General features: G+C 46.3%; 1 protein-coding gene across 1 annotated transcript in view; it reads left to right on the top strand.

Moving 5' to 3' along the window:
* RIOK1 (RIO kinase 1) overlaps positions 1-13,547 on the top strand; it is a 122,215-nt gene that overhangs the window by 35,279 nt on the left and 73,389 nt on the right. Inside the window, exons 2-4 of the mRNA XM_029590547.1 lie at positions 6,727-6,928; positions 7,641-7,731; positions 10,984-11,053. Of these exons, the coding sequence (XP_029446407.1) occupies positions 6,727-6,928; positions 7,641-7,731; positions 10,984-11,053 (363 nt within the window). The remainder of the gene's footprint in view (positions 1-6,726; positions 6,929-7,640; positions 7,732-10,983; positions 11,054-13,547) is intronic.

Genomic DNA, 13,547 nt, shown 5'->3' with positions numbered 1-13,547 from the left:
CCTTAACATTATATGAATCTTTATCCAGAAGACAGATAGGTTGTTCATACTGTACTGAGGTCCACAGAAGGGAGAAGCAGCCTCTGATAGCCAAATGGATTAAGGAAGCAAGTCACTTCAGCTTACCTCCTCAGGGGTAAATGGACACCCGCAGAGGTATTGTCATGAGCAGAGGTGTCATTGATGGCTCCCGATGAGATCTGAAGGGCAGCCACCTGGTCCTCCCTTCATTCCTTTACCAAGCATTACAGACTGGATGTGCTGGCCAAGACTGTCCACCTGAATAAGGTACTTCCCATGAGTAAGGACTAGTCTAGAGGGCTAATAAAGGAAGGTGAAATTTTATCTTGCATGATGATTTCCTTCCCTTGAGTCCTGCTAGACCAGGCCAAGGCCCATTTGGGAATATGGTGCTGCCAGATCCTAGCACAATGCAGAAAATATGCACAATTTCTTTTACTTTTCTGTTCAATTTCTATCACTTTGAGGGGGTAGAAGTTCCATATTCCATTCCTTCCATAAAAAAAAAGGGGGGGGGGGGGGGGGGAGAGAAATATATGTATATTAGTTGAACATAAAAATAAAAAAAGGAACATATACAGAACAAATCAGGGGAGATCTCTCTCTGCTGTGTCCTTGGTTTTTGTTTTTGAACACAGATTTGTGTAGGGTAGATGCTTTTCTTGCTCTGACAAGTTACTGGCAACTGCCTATAAGGCCACACTTTCCTTATAGCTGGGCATAAAGTCACAAGGGAAAAGAAAAGGTTTTCCTAGCATGTAGCAGATGGACTCAAAACAAGTGGGTATAGTGTGCTCGTGCTAGCAGTTGGAGACGGATCTGACGTCGGCACGGGTACATATACCCCCACAGGAAGTGAAGCAATTCAGTAATTTCTGTCTCCAAAGCAGTATGGAGCTCCCACACGCTCGCTGAGTGTGTTTCCAAATTCTAACTTCTAAATTTCATCGAACAAACTTACTGAAGACAAGCCCCGCACTCCTGCAGTGATACCAGTCGGTCCCTCACCCAGTTGAGTTTCCCGAGCTGACTTCCGTGGTCCCTCGGAGGTACGAGCCTCGGTCCGGTGGCCGGGTCGCAGCAGGGACCTAGCCCCCGAATGAGTCGGGCGCGGCATAGAGGCAGCCTCGGTCCTGGCGTGGACTTGGCCCCCGAGCGAGACGAGTTCGGGCGCGGCCTAGAGGCAGCGGGTGCACTTCCTAGAGCGGCGGTGAAGGTACTTTCCCCTCTCCCCCCGCAGCCGGAGACCGCCCGGGTTCCAGCCGGGAAGCGCCGAAGACAAGGTAAGGCGTACATCTTCACTGTGGTCTCCGAGGAAGTGCGGACTGGCTGGGCCTGCTTGCGAGGACAGCGCACTGAAGAAATCGCCATTTTGTCTTGCTTGCGCATACTGCGATAGGCGCCCGTTGCCATACGCACGCTGCGATAGGCGCCCGTTGCCATATGCACGCTGCGATAGGCGCCCGTTGCTGTACGCACGTTTCTAAGACGCCCGCTCATAGGCGCACGTTGCTTAGGCGCACCTTTGTAAGACGCCGGTTCATAAGCGCACGTTTCTAAGACGCCCGCTCATAGGCGCGCATTGCTTAGGCGCACCTTTGTAAGACGCCGGATCATAGGCGTACGTTTCTAAGACGCCCGCTCAATAGGCTTACGTTTCTAAGACGCCCGCTTAATAGGCGCATAATCCAGCTGAGGTGGTAATATGGCAGCCATGGAGCAGCAGGGAGCTCAGGCATCCACGGAGCCAGCTCCTCCTGACTCGGACATGCGAACTCTAAGTCTCTGCTCCGCACGCAACCTCAGAGCCAACCAGAGCGAGGACATGGATTCCCAATGTGAGGAAGCCATGGGAGTTCCGGGCCAGAGCAGGTCCCAACCCAGCGGTTCCTCAGGGAACACTCCAGACTTGGCAAGCAGCAGCCAGCAACCAGGCACTTCGACAGGCCTGGTGCCCATTCGTCCAGATCTGGTCTCCTTTTCCTGGGTGGAGTTCTTCCAAGGGCTCCACACCTTTGTGCAGAGGCAGTCTGCCCCTCCAGTGGGTCCTCCCGTTCCGGTAGACCCAGGCCCTGGGCCTTCGAAACCTCGGCCCCGTCCCTCCCCGCCCGGCAGCCCCGGCTTTGGGGATCCAGATAGTCCCGGGGAGGGAGAGGAATTCCCCGAGGAGGGTGTCCTTCCCTCGGGGACGGCTCCATATTGGACCATGAGACGCTTCTTTCAGAAGGAGGATCTTCCAGGCTTGGTGTCCCAATGCCTTTCAGAACTGGCCATTCCGTCCCAAAGCGCCCCAGGGGACCCGCAGATGAACCCTCTGCTGGAGGGTCTGCGCCAGACGGCCCACCATTTTCCTCTCTTACAGGCAGCACAGCAGCTGATTGAATTGGAATGGAAAGCGCTGGAGGCCTCTTTCCAAGGGGGTCGGGCCCTGTCGGGCATATACCCTCTGGACCCGATGTCTAAGGAGCTTCTGGCGTGCCCCAAAGTAGACGCCATCGTTAGCGCCATTGTGAAGCGCACCACCATTCCGGTTGAGGGGGGAGCGGCCCTCACGGATGCCCATGACCGTCGCATGGACACCATTTTGAAGCAGGCTTTTGAGGTGGCAGCTATGTCTTTACGAATTGCGACTTGCTGCACCGTGGTTACACATTCCTGTTTGTCACAGGCCCGAACCAACACCCCTGGGGAAGACATGGAGTCCGCTCTCGCATACCTCACTGATGCAGCCTCCGACCTCATCCGTACGGCTGCCAAGAGAGTGTCCTCCTCGGTGGCGGCCCAGAGGCAGCTATGGCTATGCAATTGGGCGGCCGACGCTTCCTCCAAGTCCCGCCTCACAAGAATGCCCTTTAAGGGGTCCCTACTGTTCGGCAACGACCTCGAACAATTGGCTAGGACATGGGGTACCTCTCCATTACCCCGTCTACCAGAAGACAGGCCTAGGAGGAGCCAGCGTACCTTCTCAAGGACACCTAGAGGTGGCAGCTCTCAGCGCTTCCACCCTTATAGGACTCGCTCCCAAGCATCTCGTCCTCAGGCCAGGACTCAGCCCTTTCGGGCTAAGAACAAGAGGAGAGCCGGCCTGGGTTCTGGCCCCGGTCGGACACCACAATGACAATCAGCCGACCCATCCGGGGGTAGCGGCCATAGGGGGCAGGCTAACCCTCTTCTACCACAGGTGGGTCGAGATCACCTCGGATCAATGGGTCCTCACCATCATCCGAGAAGGATATTACCTGGATTTTCTTCGGCTTCCGCCAGCCAAGTTTGTGGAATCTCCCTGCTCACCTCTCAAGCAGACGGCATTGGAAGAGACCTTATGGAGGCTCCTGGCCCTAAGAGCCATAGTCCCAGTCCCTGCAGGGGAAACAAGTTCTGGGCATTATTCCATTTATTTCATAGTGCCCAAGAAAGGGGGCACTTTCCGGCCAGTCCTGGACCTGAAGTCTGTCAACCGACACCTCCAGGTCCCCAGCTTTCGCATGGAAACTCTGCGGTCTGTCAAGAATGCTGTACAGCCAGGGGAGTTTCTCACCTCCCTAGATCTGTCGGAAGCCTATTTGCATATCCCAATCCATCGGGATCACCAGCGCTATTTACGCTTCAAAGTCCTGAATCAGCACTTCCAGTTCCGAGCTCTACCCTTCGGGTTAGCCACCGCGCCGCGGATCTTTACCAAGGTCATAGTAGTAGTGGCGGCGGCACTCAGGAAGGAAGGAATCCTCGTCCATCCCTACCTGGACGATTGGCTGATCAGGGCAAAGTCACCGGAGGAGAACCACCAGGCAACCAACAGAGTTATTGCTCTTCTGGAAAGCCTAGGACGGGTAGTAAACTTGAACAAGAGTTCCCTACAGCCTTCTCAGTCGCTGGAATACCTAGGGGTCCGATTCGACACCCAGGAAGACCAGGTCAGCCTGACCTCCAAGAGAAAATCAAAGCTCCGGAATCGTCTGCAGGCCCTGCTGAGCGCCACCCGGCCCACAGCTTGGGATTACCTACAGGTCCTCGGCCTTATGGCATCCACTCTGGAGGTGATACCATGGGCGCGGGCTCATATGAGACCATTACAACGCGCCCTCCTATCTCTGTGGAGCCCACGATCACAGAACTACACCACACACCTACCTCTACCAGCCAGAGTGCGGAATCAGATACGGTGGTGGTTGCAGCCCGACCACATGAGCCGGGGATCAAGGATGTCCTTCCCAACCTGGACCCTGCTCACTACAGATGCCAGCCTGAACGGATGGGGAGCCCACTGCGAAGAACTCGCCGCCCAAGGGCGGTGGAACAGAGAAGAGTCGAGGTGGAACATCAACCGACTAGAGGCACGGGCAGTCAGGCTAGCGTGCCTGCAATTTGCCCACAGACTTCGCAACAGAGTGGTCAGAGTGATGTCGGACAACGCCACCACTGTGGCATACATCAACCGACAGGGCGGAACCAGGAGTCAACAGGTATCCCTGGAGATCACTCCACTGATGATTTGGGCAGAAGCAAATCTCCTAGATATCTCCGCCGTCCACATCGCAGGGATAGACAACGCCAAGGCAGACTTCCTCAGCAGAGAAAGCCTGAACCCGGGAGAATGGCAGCTGTCGCCCAAGGCTTTCCAGCTGATCGTAGACCAGTGGGGGACGCGGGGCATGGACCTACTAGCGGACCGGTCCAACGCTCAAGTTCCTAGATATTTCAGTCGCCGGCAGGATCCTCTATCCCAGGGGATCGACGCCCTGGTGCAACCATGGCCTCAAGGGATTCTGCTATATGCCTTTCCTCCGTGGCCCCTGCTGGGTGCCATTCTACACAAGATTCAGCGACACAGAGGCCTAGTTCTTCTAGTGGCCCCGGATTGGCCAAGAAGACCCTGGTACGCAGACATGAGAAGACTGCTGGCAGGGGACTTATTACCCCTGCCTCCTTACCGGGACCTGCTGCAGCAGGGCCCCATCATCCACGAGGATCCGGCTCAATTCTCTCTTACGGTTTGGCCATTGAGAGGGCTCGACTGAAGAAGAGAGGTTACTCTGAGGCGGTAATCGATACACTCCTCCGAGCACGCAAGTTCTCCACATCGCTTACATATATAAGGATCTGGAGAGTTTTTGAAGCTTGGTGCGATTCTCACAGCACCAATCCACATGCCGCTAAGATACCTATCATTTTGGACTTCCTACAAGATGGGCTTCAGAAGGGCCTTTCTCTCAGCTCCATCAAGGTACAGGTAGCGGCGCTATCTTGCTATGGTCCCCGGAGGGATGGCAACACCATTGCTACACACCCTGATGTGTCACGATTCCTGAAAGGAGTCAAGCACATTCGCCCGCCACTGAAGTGGCCAGTGCCTCTGTGGAACCTCAACCTAGTGTTGGATTTTCTAGCGGGATCCACCTTCAGGCCCCTGAGAGGTCTGTCCCTTCGTTTGTTGACCTTGAAGATGGTGTTCTTACTGGCTGTCTGTTCAGCCCGTCGCATCTCAGAGCTACAAGCACTGTCCTGCCATGATCCGTTTCTCAGAATCGCTCCAGAGGCTATCCATCTTCGCACAGTTCCTTCCTTCTTGCCGAAGGTCGTCTCACAATTTCACCTCAACCAAACCATATCCTTGCCCACTATGGATGGTTTGCAGAAGTTGGAAGAAGGTAGACTACTACGTCATCTCGACATTGGCAGATTACTGCCCAGATACCTGGACATGTCAGAACCAGTACGAAAGACGGACCGCCTGTTCGTCCTGCACGGCAGGAAGAAACAAGGGGAAGCGGCCTCACGGCCGACCATCGCCCGCTGGATCAAAGAAGTCATCAAGGTAGCCTACGTAGAGGCAGGAAAGCTGCCTCCACTACAGGTCAAGGCTCATTCTACCAGAGCGCAAGCGGCCTCTTGGGCAGAAACCGGGATGCTGTCGCCGGCAGAGATATGTAAAGCGGCAACGTGGTCCTCCCTTCATACTTTCTCCAGATTCTACCGTTTGGACGTTCAGGCCAGGGAGGACACAGCATTTGCGAGGGCAATCCTACATGGACCTCGGGCAGCCTCCCGCCCAGTCCGGGAGTAGCTTTTGTACATCCCACTTGTTTTGAGTCCATCTGCTACACGCTAGGAAATGTAGAGTTTACTTACCTGGTAATCTCGTTTTCCTTAGTGTATGCAGATGGACTCAGCATCCCACCCGGCTGCCGGTATACATGGGGATTTGCCGATGCACGGTAAACCCTGTTTTTTACTTATGTAGGGCCTCCGCCCTGCCGGGTGTCGACGCCTTCCGGTTGAAGAATACTGGCGGTCTCCAGCTACTATCAATCGGTCAGGGTAATCCTGTTTATTAATTGATCGGACAGCTACACTTATATAGCTCATACAGCTTTTGCAAGGAAGATTACTGAATTGCTTCACTTCCTGTGGGGGTATATGTACCCGTGCTGATGTCAGATCCGTCTCCAACTGCTAGCACGAGCACACTATACCCACTTGTTTTGAGTCCATCTGCATACACTAAGGAAAACGAGATTACCAGGTAAGTAATCTCTACAGTGTCCTCTGTCTCTAGCAGCTGTAGAGGAGGAAACATCCATGAGTAAGGACTGGTCTAGCAGGACTCAAGGAAGGGAAAATATCAAGTAAGATTACATTTCATCTTGTATGTGTGTGGTTTTTTTTTTTTTTTTTAATGTAGAGCTGAGATTTGTTTTCTTTCAGTGAACATGCACAAGAAGTGGTGACAGCAAAGGAGGAGGATCCAGCCGTAACAGAATCACACTTAAGTTCTGCTCTAGAAATTGATGCTGAAAGTTACGATGAAGAAGAGGAACAGGAAGAAAACGGGGAGGACTGGGATTGGGGCAACATAAGTGGAAACCTCACCAAGCGTTATGCCGCATCCCGTGAAAGTAACCTGCAGGTAGCGTGCAGAAACTAAGTCATCTTGCATGGATCTTGAGGACAATAGTCTTCATCTCTGCTTGCAGTTTCATTTGAAATTCTGAGAAGTTAGCAGTTTATAAAAATATACAAAACGTAAAGAAACTGGTACAGGGTATGGTACATAAAAATGGTTCAATTTCAGATAACGCACCTTTCCAAACCTGTACTCTGGTTACAATCAGGTTCTGTAGGTAGGTTTATGTCTGAGACGGCTTACAATCCAAGTTGTATCTGAGGCGATGGAGGGCAAAGTCGTTTGCCCAAGGTCACAAGGAGCATCGGGATTTTGAACCCTGGCTTACCTGTTCTCAGCCCGCTGCTCTATAATCAGTAGGCTACTTGCCACCTGTATTTTTGTCTTGTCTCAGTTGGTCCCTAAGATGAAAAGCTCTGGAACTACTGGGTGGTTAGCAGTTTATGCAACAACAAAAACCACATTCTGATGGACAAAATGTCTAGGAATGTGACTCTTTTGTCTGCAGTTCTCTAGGCCCTAATCAGAACCTTATCCTCTCTGATAGGATCTTATTGGATCCTACAGGGGCCAGTTAAGGAAACAGGTGATTTAGCATCTCAGGAATATATTCTGAAGATTTTATGCCAATAAAAATAGCTTTTCTACAGCTAGCAAATTCTTGGAATAGGAAACTGAAGATAAATTAATCTTTTTTTTTTTTTTTTTCTTTTAGGCGAACAGACAAGTGCATGGCAATAACACAGCCAAGGTATTCACTCCTTCGGACAAAGCCTTAAGAAAGTTTGAGAATAAAATAAATCTAGGTGAGTAAATTAATGTATTTATCATTCATGTTACAGGACTAGAAACATTTATTGATGAGTTTGAGGAAATAGATTTTATATTAATGAAACTAAACATTTGTTACTATTAGAGGTAATTCTCTAACTTTTTTTTTACACAAATAGTGCATATTCTTGGATGTTCCTCATAGTAGCCTAGAATAGGTCGTGAGATATATCGAAGTCCTCAGCAGATGGATACAAATTCAAGCAGAGGGGCTCATCGCTTGACACACAGCTGTATCTTGCACCTTTGCCTCAGTTTTATTCATTCTCTCATGAGAATGGGACACTGCTTGTAGAGCAGAAGACAACTAAATACTTATTTATGTGAAAGTGCGGCCTGTTTGAGTATCCATGCTTTTATAGCTACTGATTGGAAGCAATTATGGTGGAAAGTGACAACCTTTGTATGTCTGTACAAAGATGGTTTGACACCCTAGCACAATCATACAGACTGTGTGTGTTCAGGTTGAGCTGGCCACGCTCCTTGTAATATGCTGCTTCTAAAGTTTTCGGCTTATAGGCATAGTGATTATCTTGTCTGTTCACATAGAAGAAGGCCTGAAATATATTAAGAAGTGGAATCTGAACTGATATTTGGTGCCAGCTGCGAGTATGATAAATCTAAATTTTGCTAATTAGTTGAGCAGAAGCCTAAAAATGCTCAATGGCTTGTTGAGACCTAAGGACCCTGGAACATCTGCAGGGGTCTTAACTACTTCTGTAAAAATGTTTAAATATCTGCATGTAACTCAGTCAAACTGCCATCCATTTCCTTTTTTTTTTTTTTTTTTTCCATTATTTATTTCTAAATTTCAAATTTACATTACAATAAATCGATTATACCAACAAGAAATTCATCTTTAACAGACCCAGGCAACTATTATACAAGGTGAAACAATCCTCTCTAAAAAAGTAGAAATGATAGAAAATAGTATTCGACAAGTAAACTTGCGAATAGTAAATTTTCCTAAGTGTAGGATGACCTCCCCAAAAGAGCAGTTGAAAAACTATTTACAGGAGATTTTGTTATACTCTTCTGAAAAAATTCCAAAAATAATAAGTGCATACTTTATTAATTGGAAAGATTCTGAGGCAACTACAGATCAGGTAGAAACAACTTTGAATGTTACAGCATTGATAGAGGAGTCTTTTAGTGCTCAAGTGGAAAGGAGGGGTACCCTGTTGGTAAAATTTTCCCAATCATCAGAAAGGGAAAATGTATTAAAAAATTTTTTGGAAAAGAGGTCCTCCCTGTACTTAGGCCAAAAGATATGGGTATACCCTGATGTTGCCAGGGAAACTCAGCTGCGTAGGAAAAAATTCTTGATATTAGCTAATCAGGCGAGAACATTTGGAATTAACATTGCTGTAAGATTCCCATGTAAAGTAGTGATGTATGTAGAAGGTAAAAAATATATTTACTACGAACCAGAACATCTGGAGAAATTCTTAGAGGAATATCGCAGTCAAAAGAAGGAAGTACATCCCCAGTCCTAAGAAATTGGGAATATGTATAAGCCCGGTAAACCCTTATAATTAAGCCCTTTAGGGAATGATAAATATTTTTTTTTCTCTTTTTCTTCTTATATTCTTGCTTAATCTCTCCCCAAAGTGCTTGTTTAGTACATTAGAAACAAGGAAGAAAGAAGTTTAAATGGTTTAAAAGATTTAAGTTGATGAATGTTAAAGATGAATTTTTTTTTTTTTTTTTTTTAGCGTGTTCAGAATGAACCTGCAGGTCACGAAGTGCATACTTTTTTAGCCTCCCGTATTATAAAAAAAAAATATTCCTGGGGTTTAACTTGGAAGAGAAAAGTCCGCATGTACATTAAAGCTTCAAAACTGCACATATATAGTGGATGCTTGTAATTTTAGCTTATAACAAGCCAATATTGAAATGCAGTGTACGCATATCCCTTGTGTTTGAATATCATCTGGATCTACGTGGGTTAGAAACTAGGTCTAAAGAGTATCAATTAGGTGCCCTACTGAAAATTTCTCCTATGGTAAAAAGACATCACTTTTCAAGTCTATAGAACCCATACAACATGAATTGAGAAAAAGAAACTGCTGTTGCATATTGTTTTGCACATGACTTGTATGCCTGCTCCTGTACTACTAAGATAGTCTTACTTATATGTAGATGAAGATTTCATAGCTCATGCAGAGGACCAAGATTCAGATATATATCATGTGATGTGTTCTTTTGTCTGAATTTATATACTTGAATTTGTCTGCTGAAAGGCAGGGCATATCTTAAGCTCTAGGCAGCTCTGGTCCTGGAACATAAGAACATGCCATACTGGGTCAGACCAAGGGTCCATCAAGAACATGCCATACTGGATATCGGACCAAGGGTCCATCAAGCCCAGCATCCTGTTTCCAACAGAGGCCAATCCAGGCCATAAGAACCTGGCAAGTACCCAGATGGATCTGGTTTTCAAGGAACTCCACAAGGAACGTGCACAAGGTATATTTTCGTGCACTGCTTCTGTTGTATGCAAATATCTCATGCGTATTCACAGTGGATGTCCTGGAAACCAAACCTGTTTGTGGCCCTGCAGGACTGCAGTTGCCTGCCCCTGGTGTAGGCTATTAAGTTGGAGCTGTGTTCACTATTTTTCCTGGGTACCAGCCCTTGGGCAGGAAGGGACCAAATGATGTCTGAAAAGTGAGTAGGGGTTAAGTTCAGTTTCATTTAATTAATTGGCAGTTCATGAGTAAGCCATTTTTTGGATGTAATATAGGTTGACAGCACTTTATAAGTCATTGGAACAGAAACGGTTGGGATTTAGGTCAGCTTGCAGATGACATTCTCCTTACTACAAGTTTTGTATGCTGTTACTCGCACACTTCCTACTGTTAAGGACACCAGCAGTTAATGTTTTATTGTTGCTGATTGATGGAAGAATTGCAGGAAACAATTTACATTTACATTTATTAAAATTTCTTGATCGCTCAACACAATGAAGGCCTGAGCGATGAGCAGAAAAACATACATCATCAAATTAAAAAAACATATTACAGATATTAAAGTATAAAAAAATAAAACATGAGATTCTCACCTAAAATAAAATTCTAATAATTCATAAAATTCAGTTTTTAAAAGAAAATACAAGTAAAAATAAATTGACAAAATATAATTAAAATCATAAAAATAGAATAATTTAAACAATCTACTAGTTTGCTTACATACACAACTTACTTTAGTTCCTTCTTATTTTTTAGATAAATTAAATATTGCTGACTCTGTTATGAATAAAGTAACTGAAAAATCCAGACAAAAAGAAGCAGATATGTAAGTACAGTGGTGTGTTTTTCTTTTTTTTAATTTAACTTAATTTTAGGAGCCAACTGGCTCAAACTATGAATATGCATGTTTCTTGGCTTCAAGGTTTCCACTTCTCATGTTACTGCATGTGCTCTCCATTTTTTTGCCCCTTGTTCCTGCAAGGTTGATAGTTGTTCCCAGAGTTTGGGGATGTTGGGCTACCTGTCTAGTAGCGTGTGAAATATAGACAATGTTAAAGAGACTGCAGTAAAAAGCAAAACTGAAGGGGCAGTGCTTTTGGGGTAACTTTTTTGTTTTTTTGGGTTTTTTTTTCTTCTTCTTCCCTTGCTCTTTGGGAATGAGGTAGACAAGATTTTAGTGAGTGAGATTTACCAGCCTGTGCTGTGATTTATTTATGATGCTGTCATAAACCTTCCCATTAAATAATATTCTGGTCAATTCCAATCCAAAGCTGGATCTCAAGCTTTAACTGCACTTTTATTTCAATTTCTGTAAAGTTGTGAGTTTCCATGCTGATGCTGTAACTGGTTGTGTTCTGAGTGTAAAAAAAAAAAAGTGTACCCGAAGACTGGAGGGTGGCCAATGTAACCCCAATATTTAAAAGGGGCTCCATGGGTGATCCAGAAAACTATAGACCAGTGAGCCTGACTTCAGCATAGGGGAAAAATCGTGGAAGCTATTCTAAAGAGGAAAATCACAGAGCATATAGAAAGACGTCGTTTAATGGAACGTAGCATGGATTTACCCAAGGGAAGTCATCCCTCACAAATCTGCTCCATTTTTTTAAAGGGATTAATAAACATGTGGATAAAGGTGAAACCGTAGATGTGGTGTATTTGGATTTTCAGAAAACGTTTGACAAAGTCCATCATGACAGGCTTTTAAGAAAACTAAAAAGTCATGGGATAGAACGCAATGACCTTTTTGTGGATTGCAAATTGGATAAAGACAGGGAGCAGAGAGTAGGCTTAATGGTCTGTTTTTCTCAGTGGATAAAGGTAAACAGTGGAGTGCCTCAGGGATCTGTACTTAGACCAGTGCTTTTTAATATATTTTTAAATGATCTAGAAAGGGATACGATGAGTGAGGTGATCAAATGTGCAGATAACACAAAATTATTCAGAGTTGTAAATCACATGAAGATAGTGATAAATTACAGGAGGGCCTTGTGAGAGTGGAAGATTGGAAGTCCAAATGGCAGATGAAATTTAATGTGGACAAGTGCAAGGGAAAAATAACCCATGCTGAAGTTACACGACGTTGGGGTCCATATTAGAAGCTACTACCCAGGAAAATGATCTAGGCATCATATTGAATAATACATTGAAATCATCAGCTCAGTGTACTGCAGCGGTCAAAAAAGCAAATAGAATGTTGGGAATTATTAGGAAGGGAATGGTGAATAAAGCAGAGAATGTCATAATGCCTCCGTATCGCTCCATGGTGAGACTGCACCTTGAATACTGTGTACAATTTTGGTCATCTCATCTCAAAAAAGATATAATTGCACTGGAGAAGGTACAGAGAAAAATGCCCAAAATGATAAAGGGGGATGGATTGGCTCCCCTGTGAGGAAAGGCTAAAGAGGTTAGGGCTCTTCAGCTTGGAGAAGAGATGGCTGGGGGGGGGGGGGGGGGGGAGGAATATGATAGATGTCAATAAAATGAGTGGACTAGAACAGGTAAATGTAGAACATAAAAACATGCAATACAGGGTCAGACCAAGGGTCCATCAAGCCCAGCATCCTGTTTCCAACAGTGGCCAATCCAGGCCATAAGAACCTGGCAAGTACCCAAAAACTAAGTCCATTCCATGTTACCGTTGCTAGTAATAGTGGTGGTTATTCTCTAAGTCAACTTAATTAATAGCAGGTAATGGACTTCTCCTCCAAGAACTTTCTCCGATTTAGTTTTAAATGTGCCACATGCTAACTTCATGGAGTGCCCCTTAGTCTTTCTGTTATCTGAAAGAGTAAATAACTGAATTGATTATTTACTCTTTCAGATAACAGGACTAGGGGGAACTACATGTGACAGGGGCCGACCAATGGCACCGGTAGCCCCTGTGACATAGTAAGGGCAAAGGCTATCTGCGCCATTTTGAATACCGGCTGCCAACGGCGCAAGTGCAGGAGATCGCTCTAGGACCCCCGCTGGACCACCAGGGACTTTTGGCAAGTCTTTGGGGGGTCAGGAGGTTGGGGGTTTTAGTTAGTTTTGTTTAAATTCACTCCTTAAGACGGGGAAAAATTCGGTAATGATACGTTGCATTCGTGGGGGTTCCCCATGCATTTCGCGGACCCACGAATGCAACAAATAGGGACCTATACGTTGCGGAATGCGCATTCGTTCAAAACGAATGCACGCCCCTAGTTGTGGCATGGATCCTTCTGCCTTTTCTTGGGTAGAATGTTTTCAAGGATTGCAAGTCTTTCTTCAGAAGCAGTCCTCAGCCCCGTCCAATCCTGTCAGGTCAGATCCTCAGGCAGTGGCCTCTCCCT

The sequence above is a fragment of the Rhinatrema bivittatum genome, chromosome 2, assembly GCF_901001135.1.
Source record: "Rhinatrema bivittatum chromosome 2, aRhiBiv1.1, whole genome shotgun sequence".
NCBI lineage: Eukaryota > Metazoa > Chordata > Amphibia > Gymnophiona > Rhinatrematidae > Rhinatrema > Rhinatrema bivittatum.
Note: the sequence above shows the minus strand (reverse complement) of the source record. Positions and strands in the feature narration are given on the sequence as shown.